Source organism: Emydura macquarii, unplaced genomic scaffold, assembly GCF_026122565.2.
Source record: "Emydura macquarii macquarii isolate MOO-44397 ecotype Brisbane River unplaced genomic scaffold, CSIRO-AGI_Emac_v2 contig_629, whole genome shotgun sequence".
Lineage (NCBI taxonomy): Eukaryota > Metazoa > Chordata > Testudines > Chelidae > Emydura > Emydura macquarii.
In genome coordinates this window covers 1,593,862-1,618,421 of record NW_027130766.1, presented here as the reverse complement: position 1 = coordinate 1,618,421, position 24,560 = coordinate 1,593,862, and the positions used below count along the sequence as shown (strand labels likewise).

At 57.6% G+C, this 24,560-nt stretch overlaps 1 protein-coding gene across 3 annotated transcripts in view; it reads right to left on the bottom strand.

The window, feature by feature from the left end:
* The window catches only part of ITGB3 (integrin subunit beta 3), a 29,722-nt gene that overhangs the window by 2,614 nt on the left and 2,548 nt on the right, over nt 1–24,560 (bottom strand). For all 3 annotated transcript variants that reach the window (XM_067540975.1, XM_067540974.1, XM_067540976.1), the window contains 13 exons: nt 23,298–23,383; nt 16,312–16,504; nt 13,298–13,550; nt 10,602–10,764; nt 9,895–10,056; nt 9,267–9,362; nt 8,762–8,851; nt 7,763–7,897; nt 7,000–7,429; nt 4,038–4,260; nt 3,319–3,419; nt 2,307–2,426; nt 404–570 (listed from right to left, as the gene is read on the bottom strand). In XM_067540975.1, coding sequence (XP_067397076.1) covers nt 404–570; nt 2,307–2,426; nt 3,319–3,419; nt 4,038–4,260; nt 7,000–7,429; nt 7,763–7,897; nt 8,762–8,851; nt 9,267–9,362; nt 9,895–10,056; nt 10,602–10,764; nt 13,298–13,550; nt 16,312–16,504; nt 23,298–23,383 — 2,219 coding nt within the window. The remainder of the gene's footprint in view (nt 1–403; nt 571–2,306; nt 2,427–3,318; nt 3,420–4,037; nt 4,261–6,999; nt 7,430–7,762; nt 7,898–8,761; nt 8,852–9,266; nt 9,363–9,894; nt 10,057–10,601; nt 10,765–13,297; nt 13,551–16,311; nt 16,505–23,297; nt 23,384–24,560) is intronic.

The following is a 24,560-nucleotide window of genomic DNA, read 5'->3' as shown; positions in this document are numbered from 1 at the left end:
TCCTCCCCCCCCAGCTCCCTGTGTCTCAGCCTTTCCAGCCGGGCCGTTCCGTGCGGGTGGAAAAGCAGAAGGCAAGCGTGAGTCAGAAGGACGTGCCGGGGCTGTGCCCTCGCTCGCACGCGCGCAGCCCCGCTGACCGGCATGTGACCGAGCGCACTGTGGGGGCCAGACCTAGGGACGGGCTTTCCCTCCCCCAGCCCCTTTATCTTCCCCCTCCCAGCCCCCTGGCTGCCGGAGCATCGCCTGCTTTCCCTGCGCCTCCTCACTCTGAATCCCCCCCTGTCGCACAGGCTCCTCCCTGCCCCGATGCAGGGGGGCAGGACGTGGTAGCGGAGGGCAGTCACCCCTGCAGCCTGTGATGGAGGGAGCGGAGCGGGGCGCCCCCCCCCCCCCCGACCCTTACCGTGTCCCATTTAGCCCTCGCCCTCTCTTCCTCAAACTTGGCGAACTCCCGCCGGTCATGGATGGTGATCAGGAGCTTCCAGATGAGCAGAGCGGCCAGGCCTATGAGCAGGATGGCCCCAGCCACCGAGAGCAGAACCACCAGGAGGTCGGGCCCCTTCGGACAGTCTGGCAAGAGAAGGAAGGAATTAGCGTGCTGACACTCCCTGCTCACCTGCTGCATCTGCTCCAGCTCCTGCCCGCCGCCCGGGGCAGCTAAGCCAAAGGACGTCCTGCCACGGACGTCCGGTGGAGCAGCTGGACCTCTTGGGATTTGTCCCGAGCCATCAGACAGGGCTCGGGGGAGGAAATGGATCATGACAATTAGAGGTTTTTGGTTCTCTTCCACCTGGTTCGGTTGTGTTTTCCGAATGCAAAGGGAGGGGTCCCGCTCTCCCAGCTGCAGAGACGCTACAGCAGTGTCAGAAGAGCCCAGAATCCACCCAGGGCCCAGAGCAGGCGCTGCCAGATGTTTCAGGTCATTGTATCCTCCGGGGGCTGCAGCCAGGGAACAGAGTCCAATGCCAGAAAGCCAGGTAGCCCCTAGGACAAGGCCCTTTGCCACCCGCCGCGCAGATGCTGGCACACGATGGGAGCTAATTGGTTGGCTGAGATTTCCCAGCGACGCCCAGCGGCATTAGGAGTCTGAGATACTCACTGTCAGCATTGGCAACATCATGTTCTGGCATTTCCCTGTGCGTGCTTTTGTAGATGTGTAACCCCCCCCCCGCGCGCGCACACGCGCGCACACACACACACACACACACACACACACACACACACACACACACACACACACACACTTCCAAGGAGCTCCGTTAGGCCCCACTGTGATACAAATCACAGAAGCTCTCTGGCTTTATTCATTACAACGTCGGTTGCCTTTAGAGATTAAGTTCCCATCACTCAGCCATATAGAGTCTTCCTAAGCAGCCCACGCTTGGGCCATGCCCCATGTCCCGGGGAACCCATGGGGGGGCTATCTCCTGTCTGCAGGTGGCAAACTGAATTCAGATCTTGGCTGGTTGCCTGGATCTTGGTCTGTCTCCAACTCATGTCTTGGAAACCAACTGAGAAATGGATTAGGAAGAAAGGGCACCTGCAGGGCAAAGCATTAACCGAAAGGGGGAGAGGGCAGCAGGCGAGGAGAGAAGGAGCCGAACTAGGCCCAGATACCAACGCCTCTCCACGTCCCGGGTGAATTCCCACTGGCTGCACCGTTTGTTTCTCTGGACAGTGACTGGGAAGGGGATTGGATCAAGGCAGAAAAGGGCCCAAAACGGATACACGAGCAGCTCAGCGCCTGTCCCTGCAGTGTGCAACAAACCTCTTCCCCCCGTATGGGATAAGCCTGGAGTGAAATTCACACCCCCCTAGCTGCTGCCGACTCCCAGGGTGTGTCCAGCTGGCAATCATAGGGCGTGGAAGCAGCGGGAGTTGCCGTACTGGAGCGTGTTTTAATCCAGCTTGCGTGCTTCTGCGCGGGCTGTGCAAACCTGCTTGGAGCCCTGGGCTCTGCAGTTGCCACCGGGTCACAGCTCCGGTCCCCCAGCTAGCGGGATTCAAACTCGCCTGGGAACGTCAGCTCGGGCGGCAATCACGGCCTGTGATTACAGGCTGGACATCCCCCCCTCCGGGAGAGGAAGCAGCTCTCCAGACTGGATCGAGCCAAGAGCAGCCGACCTACACCGCAGAGAGACCCTCCGGATGATGGGAACAGCCCGGAGGCCAGAACCCCTCCCCAGCGGCTGGGATCCTCGGGGACTGACTGAGCGATGGCGGGATGCAAATCTCTGCTCCCAGCGGCGGCAGCGGGGCGAGCCTGGGGCGAAGACACCTTGGCGATCGCCCTCCCCTTGTCTCACCTGGCTCCTTGATGACGTAAAGGATGGATTTCCCGCTGGAGTCTTCGTAATACTGGAATTTCACCACGCAGTCATTCTCATCCTTGTAGGTGCAGTTCACGGCGTCTTTGCCCTTGTCACCTGTGGGGGGGGGGGGGGGGGGGTGAAAGAGAGGCCGTCAGCCCAACTCTCACGCCCCCGTGTTACGCAGACGCTGCCACGCTGGGCAGACAGGGAGGCTGGCTCCGGGCCTGCCAGTTGCCCCGTAGGCTTTGTCTAAGACTCGGAAGAAGGTCACATTGGGGTTGGGCCAGTCGGCTAAAACTCGGCCTGCGGAGCAAGAGCCGCTGACACCTGCAGGGAGATCCCCAGCCCGCAGGCGGCGACGGGGTTATTGGCGAGAGCCAGGAACGGCTGCTCAGAGCGACCGATGCGCCGTGGGCGCCGGGATCCCAGCACTGGCCAGGTGTGTCAGAAGAAGGTGTAAAATCCCACGGGGCGGCCCCCTGGCCCCTCTCCCGCTCTCGCCCCAGGGGGCTGCAGCTCGGCTCATGGCTTGTCTTGGTGGCCTTCTGCTGGTTTGACTTTTCGTCGTAGGAAAAATGGGGGCGGAGGGCGGAAGGTAATAGGCGCCTCTATAGGAGAAAGCCCTGAATATCGGGACTGTCCCTGGAAAACCGGGACATCTGGTCACCCTATATTAGGGGCCCGATCCGGCTCCCATGGGACGTCAGGGGCCTGAACGCGCAGCCTTTAGCGTCTCCACTTGCGGGCGTGCAGTGCGGAGAGGGAGCTTTGGAGGCTGGCTCTGAAGCGAAGGGGAAGCTCCGGCCCACGGAGGAGATCTGGTGCCCAGCGTACAGCAGTTTGCTCCGGCTGTTCGTGTCTCCCCCCCGCCCCCGACACTCATGGCGACACAAGCCGGACGATCCAGCGCCCCGCGAGCCGTCCCCAGCTCGGGACCAAGCAGCCGCCGAGCTCCCGGCGGGGCTGCCGTCGGAGACCCCGGCGCAGAGCCCAGCCCTCTGCTCACCGAGCTCCTGCACCAGCTCGATCTCGTCACGGCAGGTGTGGCTGCAGGTTTGCTGCTCCACCAGGGCCCCCCTCTCGAACTTCTTACACTCCACGCACTCCCTGAGGAAGAGGAGGAGAGCGCGATGAAGGACGGGCGCGCCAGGAGGGGGCCACTACATGCCACTGCAGGGCCAGTTCGGGGCGCCCCTAAAAATCAGACTCACAGCCCAGCCGTCGCACACGGTTCCCCTACCCCTCGGTCCCGGCTCCCCAGCCCCCCCCGGGATTCATGACACGGCTTCTCCTCTCCCACCCTGCCGCCTGCCAAGCCCACGAGTGAGCGGGAGGCTTCCTGCCGGGATCCCCGGGGACCCTGGAAGATCAGCCGCCTCTCGGTATCAGGGTCTCGCAAACCTGCCCCCTCCTGCCCCCCGGGTTGCGGCCACAGAGCCCCAAGTTCAGCCTGCTTCCGGGACAGCAGATCCTTCCCAATGAGGTGCCACCCAGCCCCAGGCACTGAGCCCACGCTGGCTCCACCTGCGGAGACCCCTGCCACCCCACGGCCCTTTCCGGGCAGCCAGCCCACCCTGAGCTCTGGCGGGCACCACCAGATGTGGGTCCGACGAGCCCATTGGGTACTGGCTCTAGGGACATCCCCCAGGCCAGGTCTGGTCCCCTGGAATCACGGCCCCGCTCCACCACACCCCCAGCCCTGCCGTTCCCCCCCCCCCGGCTCACTTCTTGATGGTGCAGGCGTCGGGGCAGGTGGGGCACTTCTCGCAGGTGTCCCCGTAGGAGCCGGCCTGGGTGCATTCGCATTTCCCGCAGTGGCAGAAGCCGTGCCCGCTACACACCAGCCCGTTGCTGGCCATGCAGGTGTCGGTGCGGGTGGTGCAGTTGCAGTAGATATCCGTCCAGTCGGAGTCGCACTGGCAGTCCCCGCAGCTGCACTGCCCGTGGCCTGCGGGCCAACGCAAGGGCATCAGACACCAGCCCCGGCCACCGAGGGGCTGCGGGCTGCCCACCTAGGTTTGCCTCTGCTGCCTAGGGCCTGACGGGGCTGCGGTGCCCGGGAAAGGGAGGGGCTCACACAGGACGGGCAGCGGCTGTGTCAGTTTCTCTTCACCCCAGCCAGTGTCGCCAGTACCCGTCCGTCCTGAGCGCCCCGGCCGGCTCTGCCAACGCCTCTCCGTCTTCACCTGCACCATCTCCTGCTCTTCCAGTCCTGCCCAGGTCCCACCCACACCTGTGCCACCCTCAGCCTGGCCTGCAGCCCCATGCTAGTCCCGACGTGGGTAGCCACGTGCCACCCTGTGGACTGATAAATAGTCAGAAGTGAAATGACTGAGTAGGTGAGGAGACGGGGGGCGAAGCTGCCCGGGGCTTCGTTAGCAAGGGAAGTGCCGGGCAGGGTCAGGAAGACACACTGGCGGAGCGGGGTGAAGTGCAGTGCTGGCATAAAGAAGTGATGGGTCAAATCTAGAACCATGGAGCTGTCCCTCGACTTGGAATCTGGGACCTGGGCTCGAGAAAGCCTTGAGTTTGTAGAACTCAACCCTGGCAAACCTTACAGGGGATCCTGCGGAGGGGATAGCAAGGGAGGTGTGGGTCCGGACCGAGCTGTGCTGGCGGAACTGCAGATGAGGACCGAGGCGCATCAGGAGAGCTGTGTGTGTGTGGGGAGCCCTGGACTGGAACCGCGGGTGCACACACCGCAGGTTGGGGTAGCGAGGGATCAGCAGAGCCATGTGTGGGGCAGCCCCAGGCTGGAATAGCAGGGGGGGGCTCTGGGGCAGGACGGAGCTGGGATGGTTGCGCTGCGTGTGGTGGCAGATGGAGGCAGGAGCAGGAGGGAGACCCAGAGGCCCTGCTATTTCTGCATGTGCAGGTTTGGCCCACCAGGTGCCGGGGCGCTGGCAGGAGGCAAGCGGGAGACGGACGTGAAGACGACCTTTCCTCTCTCTCCTGTGTCTTAAAGGCACCGCAGGCACCGAGAGCGCCCAGCTGCGGGGCAGGTGGAGACGTGAGAGATGTGGACCCGCCCCACCCACGAGCCTTTCCACTCGGAAGAAAGGTCCCGACTCTGCTCTCGGGAACTTCTGGGCCCTTAGTGGAGCGACTCCGGATTCCCAGCAGCGTGACCGAGAGCAGGCTCTCCAGGGGCTGGGGCCCCGCTGTGGGGCTCTGGCCCTGCCACACCCGCCTCCTGCAGGGACACATCCCCCATCCGGGTGATAAACCGCCTGCTCGCCCCCCACGGGTGGGGCCGGACATTTGTCATTGTTCTGCTCACCGGCCCGGCCCCCCGTCTGGGGCCAGGGCAAACATCCAGCAGCTGCATTGCACAACAACCAGGCAGTGTGTGACTAAGTGGCACAGACCCGGTCGCCCCCCCGCTCCCCCCCAGTTAATATTTATGGGGGGAGGGGGAGGCGAGCCATTCCTTCCCGCTGAGCACACAGGCCCTTATCACCCTGAGTCACCCATTGAGATGGAAGATCAGAAGGGATCTCCCCCCCCACCCCCCCCAGTTCTAGATAAGCACCACAATATCTGGGATAATGAGCCCCCCCCCCAGCCAGGGGAAGGTTGGGTGATGGGCAGAGCAGAAGCAAGGGGAGAGGGCTCTGGGTGTGGCAGGGACAGGAGCCCAATGGGGGCTGAGTCTGGTTCTGGGGCTCAGTTCAGCTGGCGAAGTCCTGACGGGGGGCGGGCAACAGCTGCTGCTAAGGGGAGGCCGGGAGCAGGCGGCAAAGCTGCGGAGGCGGCTCCCCCGTGGCAGCGTCTCCCCCAGGCCGGGTGGCAAAGGGGGAGAACTTTGAAAGTGGGGAGTCTGGTTCCGACAAAGACACCCCCCCCTCCAGGGACCGTACGGGGACCCCAAGGTCTGCACCCCAGGGCCGGAGGGGGAAGGCCTCTGGGGGGATTTGGTGCTTCCCTGCTGGAAGCATAAGGACGGAGTGCTGACGGCAGGAGAGAACTGGCTGTGAGGTCAAGCGGCTGCCCCCTTCCCTGCCATCTGGGCCCCCTGGGGATGTCGTGGGTTTGAATCTGCTGATGGACTGGGCCGGGGCCCCTCTCTGCTGGGGCGGGGGCTCTTTCTGGAGTGCGGTGTGTGTGCATAACCCAGCGTCCAGGGAGGCCCTGAGCAGAGGCGCTGGGCAGGGGCCGGCGGGCCCCCTTTCGGGACACGCTGTTCCGCGTCAGGCCCGCCTACTCTCTCCGTGAACTCTGCACAGCTCTGCTTGGCTGCTTCCGTGACGAGCGCCAAGGGAAACAAAACAGATGCAGCGTTCACACCAACAACGGCTGGAGAAGGGCGAGCGCGGCCAGCCTGCCCGGCTGCCCGGCATTCCTCATGCCATCCGCTCAGGTCAAACCCCTGAGATGCGGCCACCTCTGGGGTGGGACCTGACAGCCGTTAAACAACACTGTGCAACAAAACAGAAATCCTGCGTCCAACGGCGATGACAGGGGAATGTGAGGCAGGCACATTGGAATTCCCCAAGCTGGACTACAACCAACACTCATTTCCTTAGGAAAGCTGCCCCAGGACCTCGGATGACTACCAGCAATTTAGACCCAGCAGTGGCTCAATGCTGGTACAGACAGGAAGAGCACAGCCCAGGGGAAACCCCCCCCGAGTTCCTCCTTCATTGGAGGAGGGGCAGAGCGAGGGGGCCGGGGCACGGCCGCTCACCTGAGCACATCTGGCCCTTGAAGCGGACGCAGGAGAAGTCGTCACACTCGCAGTACTTGCCCGTCACCTTGCCGAAGTCGCTGGCGTGGCAGACGCACTGACCGCAGAGGCACTCGCCCCGCTGGCTGCAGAGGGGCCGCCCCGCGCCGGGGCTGCAGTTGTCCTGCCGCGAGGGGCTGTACTCCTCCTCCGAGCACTCGCAGCGGGAGCCCAGCCGGCCCGGGTGGCAGCGGCACACGCCGCACTCGAAGGTGCCGTTGCCCTGGTTGCAGGCCGGGCTGTCGGGCTCGGCCTGCCGCTGGCAGGCGCAGTCGCAGTCGAAGTGCACCCGCACGGTCAGGCGGTCCTTGAAGCCCACCGGCTTGACGGTGAAGGATTTCTCCCGCTGCCGGGGGCAGCCGCGCACCTTGGCCTCGATGCTGAAGCTGACCTGGGGCGGGAAGTGCTGGGGGCTCAGTACAGGCAGATGTTCCTGGCACAGCTGGGGCCAGAGCCCTCAGCCGGTTCTTCCCGTGCCCATTGGACCCGGCTGGGGCTCAGGGAGACGCTGCCCGGTGCCAGGCAGGGAGCGAGCGATTCAGGGGCCGGGGAAGACACGACGAGCGGGCGGCCTTCTCCACTCGGACGGGGCAGTGGCTGAGGAACGCGGCCAGGGCCGGGGGTGTGGGCACAGTGACACAGGTGCCGGTACGGGGCATACAGCTGGCTGCTGATCCCAGAGCAGGCAGCCAGCTGGCAAAACACAAACAAACCCCAACCTTACCGTGTCTCCTATCTTGAGTCCGATGCAGGACTTGAGTCCCGGGATGAGCTCGTGGTTGAGGCAGGTGGCGTTGAAGGAGAGGGACAGCTCCTCGGGGAGGTCTCGCACTTCCAGCTCCACCTTGGAGCGGATTTTCTGGAGGGAAGAAAAGCAACGTGCATCAGAAGGGGGCGCTGGTAACGTGGACCCGGCAGGCACGCAGCTCTCGCCCGTCCCCAGCGCCCACGGCAGAGACGCACCGTGGCGGATACCCTGGGAGGTGCAGAGAAGGCCAGCCAGCTCATCTCCCGTGGGTCCCGGGCAGCTACCACCTGGTGACAACTTTAACCCGCTCCCACCCCCTGCGGGGCTGGAACCGCCTCACGCTCCCAGAGCGGCGAGCTGAGCGCACGTCTCGGGTGTGCTGGGGGAAAGGCTCGCTAGGCAAAGGTCCTTCCTCTGCCACAGAGCCATCGGCCTGACAGCAGGCTGGCCTGTCTACCTGGGGGACGGGGAGAGACGGCTGCGAAGGGGAAGGCGACACGGTGGGGGAATGGAACGGCCTCACTTCCTCTGTGTGCGTTGCCGCACGGTGTACTAAGGCAGATGTTCACAGCTGGATCCGGGGAGGCTGCTCGGGGCACAGAGAGCTGGCAAGCGTCTCTGGGATGCCCTGATTTAGTCGGGGTCGGTCTGGCTTCGAGCAGGGGGTTGGACTAGATGATCTCCTGAGGTCCCGGCCAGCACACATCTTCTAGGATTTACGATTGTAGGGCTGGAGCTCTAAGGGAGTGCGGGCGGTGGGCAGCCAAAGTGCATGTGTCTCTTGAAGGGCTGAGATCCCGTCCCGCCATTCGGTTCAGCTTCCGACACAGAACTCCTCCAAAGTGAGGAGACTCCCATAGGAACTCCCCCACCCGTCCCCAAACTGCTGCAGGCAGTGGCCCTGGTAGATCCCGCAGGCTGGAGCGGGAATGTCCAGAGGCCATCAGCCATGGCGTTCCAGATGCTCACGCTCACCCCATAGGACTCCACGATGAGCTGCAGGACGTTGCTGGAGTCTTTGGACAGGGTCCCCACGGTGGTGCCTGGAATCAGCTCACTGTAGTTCTGGCAAGAAAACACACAGCGTCCCAGATGCACTCGGGAAGGCGAGAGAGCCGTGCCCAGGGCGACTGCGGCACGCGAGAGCTTCAGTGCCAAGGCCTGGAGCTACGCTAAGATCACTAGTGGTCTGGAGCATGGCGAGTGAAGCGGGGCAGCACCCGAGCCACCTTGGGAGGAGATTAGGGGCAGATGCAGCGTCTCCTTTCATCTGCCATGGGTGGCTCTAAGCTGCCTAGAAATGTCCTGGAGCGGCGGCTCACAAGCTCCAGCCGTCACCTGCGGTGTCCCCGGGTGTGCTGACCTCCTCAGGTGTTGGGGGAGGGGGGGAAGCTGCCATCGGGGGCGGAGCTTCCTCGGTTCTGGGCGGGGCATCCTTCATAGCCCCTCCCTCCACGGGACACCAGTAGGGAGCACCTACCTTGTAGAGGCTGGCCACGTTGTCTGTCACAGCAAAGATCAAGTTGATGTTTTTCTGGGAGAGTTTCTCTGTCAGCAGGCCCAGCGAGGGATAGTCCTGGGGCGAGAAATGAGTCATCATGCCCCGGGGGCTGGTGCTTCCGCGGGACGGCCTGCGTGGAGGCAGGAGCTTTGTCCACCCTCAGCAGCCTGCACCTCCTTTGGCCAGCACCGGATAGGAACAGGGATGTCAGAATCTCGCCCGGCCGTGGCTGTGGGAGCCCTGCCGTCGGCGCCCACCCTGCCGCTGGCGCGAGGGTTCGCGGCCTCCCACGTACAGACATGTGCACATACACACGGACCATGAACATCCATGAATGTACACACAACTGCGCATACACGCGTGCATTTGCACACGCCTACACACAGGTATGCACACATGCGCAGCTGCACGCTCCCATGGGCGTGCTCCCCCCCTTCTTATTTTTTTTATTTACCCACCAGCCAAATTCCCCAGTAACGCCTTTCCCGTCTCCGTCTCCGTCTCCAGGGTTGTGCTCCACACTTCGGACCCAAGAAGTTTTCCTGCATTCCCTGGCGACCCACTTCTCTCCCCACCACCTGCCCTGCCCACACGGCACTGTGTTTACCAGCGTGGTGGAGGCTGAGTAGAGATTATCTTTGCCAATGTGGCACTGCCCGTCATTGGGCTGCACGATGCCCGCCAGCCTCCCGTCCAGCGCGATGTGGGTCTTGGCGTCTGTCGTGAAGACCAGCAGGTGCGAAGCATCGTTCCTCCAGCCGATCTTCTCCTGCAGCAAAAGACAGGAGCGGGTTCCTAGCCCCTTCTATGCCTTGGCTCTGCAGGACAACCCCGGAGGCCATCACGACTGCTGCTCCCTGAGCTCTGCTAGCTGGAGCCCCCAGGGGTGACAAACGCCATGGGCAAGCGGTACATGGCAAGGGGTGGGCATTGGAAGAAGCCTGGGCTGCTCCTACATGTAGGATACTATTAACCAGGGATGCAAATTAATAAGGGGGACATGCTTCTGCTTCAGGGCATGAGAAGCACTGACTGGCTTCAGGTCAGGAAGATTTTTCCCCTATGGGCAGGTTATTCCATTGTCCAAGCTGCGGTTCCATGCCCCTTCCTCTGAAGCCTCTGGTCCCGGTCCCAGAGATGGCACTAGGTGGATGGCTGTTCTGATCCAGCCTGCCAACCTCCCTCCCCCGTGGGCAGCACTCATCTGCTCTGGTTGCACCTTGCGCTGGGGCTCCCTGCCCGGAGAGATGCCCATCCTGCCTAGTAACCCTTCCCAGAGGAGCCGCGCTCTCCACCCCGGGCCCCGGCTCTTACGTCGCAGACGGTCGCTTGGATGATGGCATCGAACCCCCCTTCGGGCGCGTCGCGGTTCCGCGAGACGCTCTGCTTGCGCACCTCCTCGTTGAAGCGGGTCACCTCATCCGTGAGCGTCAGGACGTGTTTGTAGCCGAACATGGGCAGGCAGGTTTGGTGGATCCTGCGGGGAAGCAGCCATGGAGAGGGCGTTGGAGGGTGCGGCGCCCCTGCTGCCTAGCACGCAGAGCGGCTTGCGATGTCCTTACTGGTGCGGTGGTTTTCAGCCATTTCCGTATCACACCCTCCCCAGGCCATACTGGGATCCCTCTCCCAGCTGGCTGGGACTGCTCCCATTTAGCAATATCGGAAGAGCAGGGGGGTAGCCACCCTGCCAGGGGACACAGAGCAACCGAGCAATGGAGCCGGCCCAACGTGATGGAGTAAACTCCTGCAGGATCTCGGTACCAAGCCTCATTGTGCTGTGGTCCGAGGGTAAGGTGCCCTCTGCCTTTGCTAACAAACACAGAGCACAGGGGACATGTGAAATATTTAATCTGCACAGAAAAAATCCTCCTCGGAGCAGGAAAGGAGGAAGATCCACCCACTGACAGATACCTCGGGAAGGTGCTTAGATACCACAGTGACGGACCCGGGTATAAGAACCCAAAGAGAAAAACAGGAGCTGAGCTTTTCTGAGAATCAGGCCTCATTTGTGCGTGGAAAGCGCTTGCAAATCTGGACCCAAGCCCTTTGGAAAATTTGGCATGCGTAGCATCTACAAATTTGGCATAAACTCCCCACTCAGTGTGTGCAGCAGCTCCCTTTAATAGATCTGCAACAATAACCACAGCGTAACACAACACCAGGATAACCGCAGCGTAATAACACCAGAAACACATGCCCGATTCCTGTATGTTTTTAAACACCCATCTGCAGGAATAGTGAAAAAAGATATCCCCAAAGACTTCGTGGCACTAAAACGTCATCTTCTTTTTAAAATCTTCTGGCATTTAAAAAAGGAAAAGTAGGCAACCCCCACGATGTATCTTTCCAGTAGGAAATTGGAGAGACGCAGAATTTATTAGACGTAAGTTACATAACTCTAATAAACACGAATGGCACTTTACTCTTTTTTAGCTCCTCTGTCGCCAGACTGGATCAGATCCGAAGTCCGTCTGGCCCAATAGTCTGTCGAAGGGGCCAGTGTCAGATGCTTCAGAGGAAGCGGTAAGAACTGGACAGAAGCAGAATCTGCTCCTTACATTAGGTCTCATCCTACACCCTAGTACAGATTGGCTTCAGCCCTGAAACAGGAGGTCTAATATCCCTTCCCAAACGCTGGTTGTTGTTAATTAGAACAACTGGATATTGCTGTTAGCCATATGACTGTCCAGTCCCTTATTCAGTCTTGGTAGGTTCTCGGCCTCCACAACTTCCTGGGGGTTGTGAGTTTCACTGTCTAAAATCCACACACAGGGTGAAAAAGTTTTTACCCATCTTGAATTTCCCCTCTTCAAGTATCGTTGGCCGTCCCCTGGTTCTTCTGTTAATTATACTGCGGTCTCTCTCACTTGGCAGCTCAGCGGCTGTCACTTCTTGAGTCAGCTCCTATGCGCTACTTCCCACTAAGTCAAGAACTGCCTCTCCCCTTGTGGGCTTTAGAACTAACTTTTCCAAGAAGTCATCATTTAAAGTGTCCAAAAATCCATTATTTCAAACTTTATCCTGTTGTGCTACTTGACAACACCTGCCTCTTATCTAGGGCTTTTCATCAGCAGATCTCAAAGTATTTTACGAAGGAGCTCAGTGTTATCATCACCTTTTTAGAGATGGGGAAACTGAGGCACACAGCAAGGAAGGTCACCTGGCAGGGCCCAGAACAGAATCCGTTTCCTGAGGGTCAAAGCAGTATGCCACCCACTAGGCCACACATCAACATCTCATTACTCCTCTGAGAGAGGCAGTGTGGTTAGCGCTTGGGAGTCAGGACTCCTGGCAGATTCTATTCCCACTACTGTTAGCGACTCACTGTGTGGCTCCGGCGTTTGTGCAGTGCCTAGCACAAGAGAGCCCTAGTTTAGCTGTGATCTCTAGATGTTACTAGACAAAACCAATCGGTCACTAGGGATAACACTCTATAAAAAAGGCAGCAATACAGCTTACACTTGTAAGGGTGCTTTACAATCCGTAGGTGAAAAATGATGTTGAAATGTTTTATCCTCCTCCCTTTGCAGATGGGGACACGAGAAAAATTGAGTGTTTTGTCCACGGTCCCATAGCAAGGGAGCAGCACAACCCAGGAGTTGAGCTGTGTGTGGGGCTGAGTTTTCGGCTCAGCGGCAGAGCCCAGTGAAAACAAAAAATAGTTTCAGTGAAACACAGAAGTTGGCAAAATTTCATTGCGGGTTGAACGAAATGCTTCGTTTAATTTTGGAGTGGTTTTAAAAAAAATAAAACTGATCTAAAATCCTAAACAAAAAAGTGAAAACATTTAGATTGTTTTCAGAATTCTCCCCCCTCCCCTGACCGAAATAACGTGGTGAATTTGCCACGAACGCTTGAAATGTTTCCATTGACCCCAATCTGCGTTTTTTGTTGAAAAAAGGTTTGCCCAAAAAGCTTCTCCCGGCATTGCCCAGGAGTCCTGCTCTCTCCCACCGACTATTAGATCAGGCCACTAGAGAGTGACGAGTACTGCTTTCTCTGAGACTTACTCATAGCACGGGTTGTTGATGGCTTCTGGTGGGGAGATGTACATGTAGGGCGAGATGGGCTTGTCCACAAAGGCCCCGAAGCCGATCTGCAGGTTGCTGGTCAGCTTGCGCATCTCAGTGGCCAGCTTGGTACCCAGGCTCTGGATGTTGCGCAGATCGTCCTTCATGGAATTGGAGAGGTCCATCAGGTAGTAGATATCTACTGGGTAGTCCTCCACCTGGCGCACTTGGACGGAGAAGATTTGGGAGTCATCTGAAAAAAAGGGAACACGGCAGCGGAGTTAGGTGCAGGAGATCTCCCGTGGATCTGAATGGGATGGAAGGACGTTGAGCTGAGGGGTTGGACCAGCGCGACCAAGCTCACAGACCTAGCTGGAAGCTAAGAGTGTCCTTAGCTAGGCATTATCCAATCAACGTCAAACAGCTTCACCCTGGGGTGACAACTTCTATTTTGGGCACGGACGGGGATTGAACTGGGGACTAAAGTACGGGCCTCCAACAGCGGCGTACTAGGACGTTTTTTGTCAGGCACGCAATTCTGTATCTGAAGGCAAAATGTGAGCCCTCCCTGCGGCATGACCTCGCATGTACAGCGCGTGTAAAGTCACGCTGTGCAGAGGATGCCATTTTGTTTGGGGGCCGGAGGGAGTTCTCTCACGGGCACAGGCGGTTGTGGAGCATGCACTGCACGCACAGACAGCACGCCCCTGGCTGCTGACTTGTGGAGCATGCACTGCAAGTGCAGACAGCATGCCCCTGCTTCCTGATGGAACAGAGCCCCTAGCTCCCCGCTGTAACTCACTCATATCCTGACTGCCCCAGCTAAAGCGCGTCAGCTGCTGAATCATACCAGGGGCACGGACAGAATGAAGGCACAGCGTCTCTGACTCCGATGGAAATTTTGTTAGGGAACTTTCCTCCCAGGAGTGGCTCAGAAACTCCCAGGAAGAGAGAAACAAACAAGCACACATGACAGACATTAGTCACGTCCCTTAACGTGCGACTGCGTGGCGCTCAGGTGATGAGGGCGAGGTATGAATCTGCATAGAAGAGAAGCAGCCGTTCACCTTCCTTAGACCTACGCAGACCCTGACTGCAGCCCTGCCAGCACTCGCTTCTGGACGCTCTCCTCCCAGCTGTTCAGAACCAGAATCCCAGGCCGGGAGCAGGAAGCAGGGTTCTTCTTTCCCCGCCAAAGGAAAGCAGACGCTGTGTGGCTTTGCAGATGATTGTCAGGCTGGCATGAGCGGGTCCCACAGCTTGCTCTGTGCTCTACCGCAACTGCTCCTCCGCTCCAAACTCCTTCCCAAAACGGGGCTAACACTGAGTTGAACCTTTCGCCCTGAGCTCACGAGGCTGCAGGAGCCATCAGCACAGGAAAACTCTCCTCTTTCCAAAGCCATATTCCTTCTCTCCCGCTGGGAAACCCTTGTGCGCTTCCTGGCTTGGTAAAAGACGCCCAGAATGCACCATGGATGGGCTACCAGAGATCCTGGAGCAGTTTCCCAAGCCATCTTCTCCCCTGAAGCAGGGAGATGGGAGGGTGCCAGGATTTTAGGAGTGAGGGCTCCGGGGGGGGGGCTTGGGGTTTATTATAATGTGTATGATAATATTCACATTCAGGGACCCACGTATTTTCCAGATACTCGGCCCAACTCACCTATGGCCTATTCACCTGTCTCCTCCCTGCAGATTGTGAGGGAGGCAGGCGTAGCTTGCCAGCCCCCAAAGAAATAGGATGGGAGACTGCCTGGCTGCCCAAAGAGGTCTAGAAAAAGGGTCAGGGCAGCCAGGTTCACCTGAGAGGGGTAGGGATAAAATGTGGCTGCCCCCCTGCTGGGAAGGTGACTCGAGGGATTCCCAGGGGCCATTGCAGGGAGCAGATCCCGTGGGGAGTTGCACAGTGAGGAGAACAGAGATTTCAAAAGGTGAATGTGGATAAGATTCTCAGAACATTTCCCAGGTACTTGGAGCCCCAGGCCGCACAATGCACACAGACCTCAGCTGCCATCCAGGGTAAGCAAATCAACGCCTCCAGAATGGCTTCTCATTAATAAGGGTGGGACCAAGGTCCGATGCACAGGACACAGCCTGATGAGTCAGGAGGCCGGGGCTGACATTCCAGTTCTTCCACTGACCTGTCGTGTGACCTTGGGCAAGTCACTTCAGACCTGTTTCCTGGGCTGTCTTTGATGCTGCGTATTCCAGTGTTTAGCCCCACAGGGCCCTGAGCTCAGCTGGGGTCTGTGTGGCGTGTGAGTTGATTTCAATGGCATGTCACCAGGGCTGCATGAGCACACTGTGTGCATGTTAAACGCAGACCCAGTGTGCATGACACACAAACCACAGCCTGCTCTTCATCACACCAGCATCTTCTAAAGCAGCCCGTTGATGTAGGAGCCTACATTCCATTTGCAGACCCAACTTTCAGTTCAATTGACCTGGTGACGTTGGGCAAGTCATGGCCTTGCTTTGTGCCTCAGTTTCCCCTTATGTCAAATGGGGATAACGATACTGACCTCCTTTGTCAAGCGCTTTGAGAGCTACCGATGAAAAGTGTTATACAGGTGCTAGGCTTAGGTTTCCCAGGGCCTAAGTGGCTTTTGGAGTTGGGATTTCAGTACCTAAGTCACAGAGGTGCTTCTGAGAATTGTAACCTCTAACTAGTCTGGCATCAAGTCACAAGTACAGTCTCAAGGCCTTAACAGCTCACCTGGCCTGCAGGGTTAATCCATTGATTAACACTGGGTTCCTGTAACAAATACACAACCTTCCTGATTGTAAGGCCGCAGGACTGGATGTTGCTCTCTGTAGGTAACCTAGACTCACTCGTGCACTGTTCTGTCCCCTGCTAGTGGGGGCTGGGCCATGGACAACAGCTGATGAAGCCGCTACCAGCCAAGCGCTCTTTTAGCTTAGGTAGTAAATGCTTGTGGTTTGTGAGCCAGAGGTTGCAGGTTCAGTCCCTGCAGTCTCTGTCACCTCAGCCCCTGCGGGGTTGTTCTGGCTCCTACCTGGCCGCAAGTGCAGTTCAATTTTCTGAGGTCTCATTTGGGTGGTGAGGGTGTGTCCGGACCCGGTGTCACTGAGTGGCCTGTCCTCCAGGATTTCCATGCTGCTGACCGGATACTCGATGAAATCCCGTGTGCAGCCATTCTGGAGGAGGTTCTTTTCCAGGTCGCAGCGCGGGCTTCCCTGCCCCAGGTTCTGTGGGGAAGAAGGCAGAGATAGGAGCCAAGCCCAAGTGCAGGTGATGGGGGATGATGCCAGAAATAGGGGTCGAGGATCAGGTGCTGTCGGCTCCTCCCCTGCCTACAACCTCATCGCTGGGCGTGCACCAGCCTCCTCTTCCAACCCTGCGCTCTCCTCCTCCCGCTTCTCTCCAGAGTCCAGACCCCTAGTTCCCCCCTTCCCCGAGCGCTGGTTTAACGTCCCCATGAGCTCGGCTCCCATTCGAGCACTCACTGAAGTGGCTCAAGTTTCAGAGGTGCTCAGCCTGCGGTAGGGCCAGGCTCTTTTATAAACCTGGCCTTTAGCGAGTGTAACTACAGCCCTGGCCGGCCCCACAGACGACAAATACCTGCTCCTTGCTTGCCACAAAGGGAGCTGCTCCTTTAGCTCAAGTGGCAAAGGCATGTGCTGCTGATGCAGAAGATCCCCTGTTCACTCCCCACAGCAGACCATGACTGTGGTTCGTTACGCCAGCTTTAGCTTCCCGCCCGCGTGGATCCCTCAGGCTTGAAACAACAGCCTTTAGCTGCTGGTTGATGTTCCCCGTTGGAGTTTGATGCCGCTTTACCCCCTAGGATCCTACGAGTCACCAGAGCAGACCCGCAGTCCATCTAGCCCCTGGTTCTGTGTCTGTCAATAGCCAGCAGCAGTTGCTTCTGAGGAAGAAACTCTGCAGGGGGCAGTTACCGGCTAACCCACCCCTAGGGAAATTTGCTCCTGATCCCCAGTAATGAGAGGCCCCTGTGGAAGGATGGTTTCAATCCCTTGCCCCACAGACAGAAGGACCCAGGAGCGCTGCTGGCTCAGATCTTTAGCTGCAGATGCTTTGCAACCAGGGGCTCCGTTTGCTGGGAGAGGGTGAGACGCAGCCTAGACGTTGGCAGAAAGCAGAGATGGAGCAGCCAAGTGGGACTCTGACCTTCCCAGGCCCTGACTTCTCCAAGTCAGGGGGGCAGCAGGGTGCAAAGCCTGGAGCTCTGCCCAAGGAGGGAGGGAGGTTTCCCCCCATCCCCTGCTGGAAATCCACCCTGAACAAGAAGCCTGCCTGTTATGGGATAGCCTGTCACAATGAAGAGATTAATTCCTGTGTGAGGAAACCACAGTCTTATCTACTAACTCCGGCAGCCCGTAGGGTGGAGCCTCGCGGGGGAACAGAGCACCAAAAAAGGAGCAAAAGAGACAAAACAGCACGAGCAGCCCAGCCGCGGGAGCAGATACTGTCAGCCCCTGGCAGGGACCAGAAACTTAAATGGCAAAGTCACTGTGTATCTTCAGGCCCCTTTGGCATTTCTGAGAAACCTTTCCGGCCCTTTTCCTCCGGCTGCTTTCTAATCTGACGGAAGCTGGCAGTGCAGCTTCCAGGCTGTGCACTTTCTTGGGAGGATATGGTTTCTTAGAAAAACAAGCATTATGTTATTTGCATTATGGGTCACCTAAACAAGATCAGGGCACTGTTGTGCTGGGTGCGGTGGATTTGTAGAGCACGGGCTTGTCTAGACATAGAAACTAATCTGGAATAAGATGGGGGTGTGATTTTAAAGCAGATCAACTACTCCTGATTAACACCATGTGTGGACACACTTACTCTGAATTAGCTTAGTCTGCATCATGGAGTTAATCAAGAATAGCTATTCTGAAATAACTCCCCATTGAACAAACCCTCAGAGACAATCCCAGCCAAACAGAATTTATGCTCTAAACAGGCAAAAGCTGGGTGGGAAAGTGAAAGGTGAACTGACCTGCGGAAGGCCACACAGCAGGTCTGTTCCAGAGCCAGGAATAAGCCAGGTCTCTCAAGTCCCAGTGCAGCACCTCTACCCACTGGGCAGCGCTGCCCCTCTTTCCAAAAGAGGACTTGAGCGCCCACCTTCTGAAAATCAGAGTCTCTTTGACCACCGTGATGCTCTCAGGCATCCATTATTCCCTCGGCTTGTGTATTATATCCCTTCCCTGCAGCCCTTTGCCTTGTCTAGTTAGACCGCTAAGCTCTTCGGGGCAGGACCGGTCTCGGACTCTCTGTTTGTACAGCAGCTATCACACGAGGGCCCTCACCTCAGATGGGCCTCGAGGTAGGGTTGCCAACAGACCCTTATTACAAGGGACGTCCCTTAGTTTTTCGTCTCCGTGCAACAAGATCAGGAGTGGCTGAGCGCTGCACAAAGCGAGTTAACGCCCAGACCCTGGCCAGACCAGGCGAGCCCTGCTTATTAATGAATAATAATACTGGGAGGAGGGGTGCTAAGAAAACAGTCCCTTATTTTTGAAATACAACCGTGGCAACACCGGGTGTGAGCTCGGCTGTGCTGTTACTGTGCGCCCTCCCGCCGCCCTGCGGATTTATTCACTGGCTCTGCATCAGCCAGGTCCTCGCTGGTGAACTGTGTGTGTTATTTGACTGGACGGCGCTTACAGCCAAGGAACCCTGAGCCTTCGCTCTTACTGAAACAGAAACCAGGAGCAATCATCACAGTCTCGCTACCGTGGCTGGTGCGTCTCTCTACCTGGCTGCCATGCTGCTGCTAAGAATCTTCTCTAGCCTTCCTCTAGCTGGCTTCCTGTTACAGCTTTAAAGAAACGCTAGACGGGTCCTCCTCACTCGAAAGTCTCCACTCCACCTGCAGCTGAACTATTCCCCTTTCACACCAGCTGTAGCGCGTGCTGCTCCGCTGACGGCTGTGGCGTTATTCTCGGTTTGAACCGGCGGAACCGAGATCAGAATCTGGCTCGGTGTTTCTAGACCGGGCAGAAGCAAAACCCTAGCTGTGGGACGCCTCAGACCCGGGGGTTTTCACGTGCCAAATCCAAACCTTCCCTGAGTCCGAGCTGGTCAGAGGCAGCGCGTTACCAAGATAGAGTCAAGCTGTGAATTTGGATCTGAAAGAGTCCAGGTGAAGGAACTCATTTTTCTTCTGGCCAAATGAGTGGGAGGACACAAGTGGCATTGAGAGGCATGCCCCGCTGGAAGCGACGGCACTATGTGTCCCGCTTCCCCCCCCCAGCAGAGCCGATTGCCATGAAACGCATCAGCAGCGACCTCCCACCTCTGCGGCCTTCCATTTCTTTGCTCTCCGCTTCCTACTGTCAGCCACTGGTGAGAGGTCGTCCTGCTCCGCTCCATATTAGCAACCTCATGGCTAACTGACCAGCCATGAGTGCTGAGCCTGGACAACTGGTTGCCTGGTAGCAGGCTAGGACTCCTGGGTTCTATTCCTGGCTTTGCCACCCACTTGCTGCATGACCACGGGGAAGTCGCGCAACCCCTCCCTGTGCCTCAGTTTCCTCATCTACAGAGCATTCACCTACTGCACCGGGGGGCTGTGAGGCCAAGTCACTAACTTTGCACAGTGCTTTCGGGCTGGCCGCCATCTCGACTGACAGACCAGGGGCCTCAAGAGCTGAAAGCCTGAGCTGCTACGTCTTGAGCCGAAGAGCCCAGGTGGCCTGACTGTGGCGGTACCAGGCTCAGCTCCTCTGCAGATGGGGGATTGAGGGGGAAGTGGTAAAACCCACTCCCCCGTGGTTACACATTGGGATCCTGGGACGGAGCCTTGCTGAAGGTGTCTGGGGCCTACACTGTGTTCCCCAACCTAGCCCGTCAAAACCAGAGCACGCCACCGGCTAGGGCTATACATGGGTGCGGGGTGCTGCCATGCTACGGCTATCGAATAACACTGCTGGCCTGACCCCCCCGCTGGGCCCCCTCCATTCCTGGGGAGTTCATAGGGAATCACTCAGCACCTTTCAGGTTGAGAAGCTTTCTACATGCTGCAAGAGACTGGGTGCTCTTCCACGGGGACTGCGAGTGAATGACCAGGCAGCCCCCACCACCCCCTCCCACAGGGCTCAGAAAACCCATCGGCCAGTAATTAGTTTTGGCTGCTAATGGCCAGGGTTGGTTTTAGATTCATAGACTTTAAGGCCAGAAGGGACCATCATGGTCATGTAATCTGACCCCCTACACAATGCAGGCCACAGAACCTCACCCACCCACTCCTGTAATAGACCCAGAACCTCTGGCTGAGTTACTGATGTCCTTAAATCATCCTTAAATGACCCACGCCCCATGCTGCAGAAGAAGGTGAAAACCCCCCAGGGTCTCTGCCAATCTGACCTGGGGGAAAATTCCTTCCTGACCCCAAATGTGGTGATCAGTTGGACCCTGAGCATGTGAGCAAGACCACTCGCCTCTACTTCTCCTCTCTCTGCTTCAGTTTCCCCAAGGAGGGTAATGATTCAGAGCCACCCCCAGGGATGTGCAGGGCTGAAGGTACTAAGTATAACTATTTATTATTCATCCACTCATGGAAGAGGTTGACAGCCATGAAAATAGAATCCGCTGCTGAGATCTCAGAGATCACATTGAAGGATCATTTCCTCAGCAGCAGCAACTACTTAATGGTTCAGAGGCATCCTCCTTCCCTTATAATGCTCCTAGCCAGCTGTACAATGGTGTGTAAGGAGGGTGGTTTCCTCCTGATGCCTGCCAGAGATCAGCACATGCCTGGAAGCCTGTGGGTTTGGCCCCCAGATCACCACCTGCAAATGTTATGAATGGCCATAAACTCATCCAGCCAGATTCTGTGACTCCCTGACTGGCAGTAGCAGATCCCCCAGGCCGGACGGGATGCAGCGTAAAGCAGATTGTTTCTTCGTGTATGGCCCTGCCCTTTTATTCCAGGGCCCACTCCCTGGTTTTCGTCTGGGGCCTGTGGAGTGCCAAGACTCCCCTGACAGAGGGAGGGAGCATTAGAAATTGCAACATGCAGATGCCTTTGTGGATCAGGAAAACGCTGCAACAGCCTCTTTGAATCAAGTCCAGGTCAGATCCTGCCTCTGCCTGTGCCCTTAAGGAGACTGCCGGAGGTCTTGGCTCTGCAAACGCTGCCCCGGCAGAATAGCTCAGACTCACGCTGCACGCAATGCAGCTACTCACTATGCTCTGCACTACTCAGCATGAGTAACAGAGGCAGAACCGGCCTGGTTCAAAGCCAGTAAGTGTGATTGGGGCCTGGAAGTGGCTGGGATAGAAAGACTTGCAGCAGGAAGGAACAAAACAAATAAAGGTGCTGTCCCTTTAAAGAAAGTGGGCTGAAGGAGGGGATAAGGGGGGGCGATCTCATTTGCTAAATTAAGACAATTCAGCCCAGATGTGGGACGCTCAGGGGGCCAGCTGCTGGCAGTGAAACGTCTCTTTCCCTCCTTGTCATGTGTCTGCAAACACGGCCCCTGCGGGCGCAGGGAATATTTCCTTTTTTGGACACTCTGGCAGGATCTGGGGAAAGAACTCGCAGCCCCCACTGCACGTCAAGCCACCCCCGCGGCCTGGGAACCAGAGAGGGGAGGGGAAGGCCTGGGTGGGGTGAAAGGTTGTGCTGGAGCCAGTTGGGAAAGCCCCATTTCCCCTCTCCCCGCCTCAGAGACAACTTGCGCAGTCCTGCCTGGAGGTTTGGCTATCACACACACAGAGAGAGCTTGATATAATCACAGCAGACATCATCGGGCTCCCCGTCTTGAGAACAGACCAGCCTTAGCGTTATCAGATGGGCACACCTAACAATGGCTCTCTTTCCTAGACAGAGACACAGACACGGTCCCCCAGCCCCCGGTCAGTGTCTCCCAGCTACGTGCACAGTCAGAGACGCTCAAGCACACAGAGGCTTTGATGCAAATTTCACACTCTGAGCATGGGCGTAAAGTCGAGTGACCTCCCTGCGTAGATATGGCTAGGTCAACAGAAGAATCCTTTTCTCAAAGTAACTACTGCCTCTCCGAGAGGTGAATTAAGCACATAGACGGAAAAACCCCTTCTGTCAGTGCAAATGCAGGAAGTGCCCACACCAGCGGTCCCCAAACCTTTTACCCTGCATCCCCCCTTACTCCTGTCCACAGCCCCCCACCGTCCCCACCCAGCTGGGAAAAAATGAAGTTTAAAAAAGAATTTCCAATGAAAAACAAACTGGCATTTTCCAAGTAGCTCTACACAGCTGTCATTTAGACACTTGAATGAATGCCAGATTTTCATATGACCATAGGAATTGCCAGACTGGAAGAGACCCAGGGTCCATCTAGCCCCTGTCCCAACATTAGATCTGATCCAGGTATCTAAGCAAATGTCTACACTGCCAAGAAAATCCTGCAGCACCAAGTCTCAACCTGGGTCAATTGACTTGGGTTCGCCGGGCTGAAAATAACAATGTAGACTTTCCTGCCTGGGCTGGAGCCTGGTCTCCGAGATCCTCCACCACCCCCAGGTTTCAGAGCCCGGGCTCCAGCTCGAGCTGGAACCTCGACACTGCTATTTTTAGCCTGGCTGCCCAGGTCAATTGACCCAGATTCGGAGACTTGGTGCCGTGGGCCTTTTATTGCAGTGTAGACATGGCCAATCTCCAGCTAGGAGGGGAACAACGTGAAGCACGATGTTTTATATCCCTTCCACCATTTTTATGGTCACTCGCTGCTCCTTGTCGGATGACATTGTCATGCCAACGGTCCACAGCACCCAGCCGCTCCCACTGGGACACTCCGGGCCGCAATTTAGAAAGCATTCAAGCATCCAACATGCCATGAACTTGTTCAACCATGATTTTGTAACTTACTGCATAGATAGGGCCAGAAACACCCTAGACCCAGATGCAACTTACACGCAGCGAAAGAGCTCATTTTCATTTCATTCATCATTACGAGCCGGGCTCTGGGCAACAGCAGAGATGCAACACAAGGCCAGGCAAAGGTATGAACCAGACAGGCCGGTCGCATGTCACCCCCTTACCTCCTGGAAGCACCATGCGCACACAGGGTTCACAGCGAGACACTGCTGGCAGGAATTCACCCCGCGAGTGGTACAGATGTTACTCCCTGAAAGAGAGAGACAGAGACAGCGATCAAAACCTGCCCCAGCCCGGCCGCTCTGAGTCGCTAGATGCCAACACACCGGAGCAAAGAGGCGCCTTCCAGACGCCAAGCAGGGTCTCATGGCGTTTGCTGGTCAGGAAGGACGGCCAGCGCACAACTCTCCTAGCACAAAGACAACAAGAAGTCTCTGAAATTCATTGTTGTGGGTATGACAGTGGCACCTTGAGGCCGCCACCGAGATCAGTGCCCCGTTGTGACGCCTCGTCAGAGGCAGTCCCTGCCCCAGAGAGCATCCAGGCTAGATGGGCAAAGGGAAGGAGGGGAAACAGAACCAGGGAGGGGACGCGACTTGCCCAAAGTCCGGCAGCAGGACCAGGACAGAAGCCAGGTCTCTGCACGCCAGTCCAGTGCCTCCTCCATAGGCCACACTGCCATCCTGCCAAGCTCTGATGATCAGCTCATTTGCCTCTGTGGACGCCCCATTGCGACCTGCAGTCCAGGATTATCCCATTGAGTCTCGCCGAGCACCCTGCAACGGGCCCCAAACGAAGACAGTGGCAGCTTCTCCTTCTTCCAGGGGTCTAGGGCCTGATTTTCAGAAGGGAGCAGTTCCCGGTGCCTTCAGTTCTGTGATGGTCAGCACCCCTGGCACCTAGGTCACTGCACACAGACCAGTCTGAGACGGGCACTGGCTGGCGGGAGCCCTTAGGTTTGGAGAACAGCCCAGAAAACGCAGAGCAAGATCCCACTCCTCTGTACTTGGGAAGGTTTGTGCTACCCCTGATCCAGGGTGCACGGGTCTCCGCAGAGAAGGCGAGAGGGCTGCGAAAAGCAGGCCGGGGCAATACACAAAAATGTCCTGGAGGAACGGAGCAGGGAGACAAGACAAGACAAGAAGAGAGCAGAGAAGAGCGGACAGACAAGAAAAACCAAGCTGGGCTGGCAACGGGCTGGCTGTGCAGAGAACCGGAAAGGATGGAGGCAAAGCAAGTACATCAGAGACATGAACTGAGAGGCAAACTCCTGCCACCTGAAGGATCCCTGGGGTTCAGTGTAATCCTGGACTCAGGATTGGTGACACCAAAGGAGGCAGGGGGAATTTGTCCTGCAGCGGCAGAATGAGACTTTGGAGACAGCAATGAGCTGATGCGGGCGGGTCTGTCCCAAGTGAATAAAGATC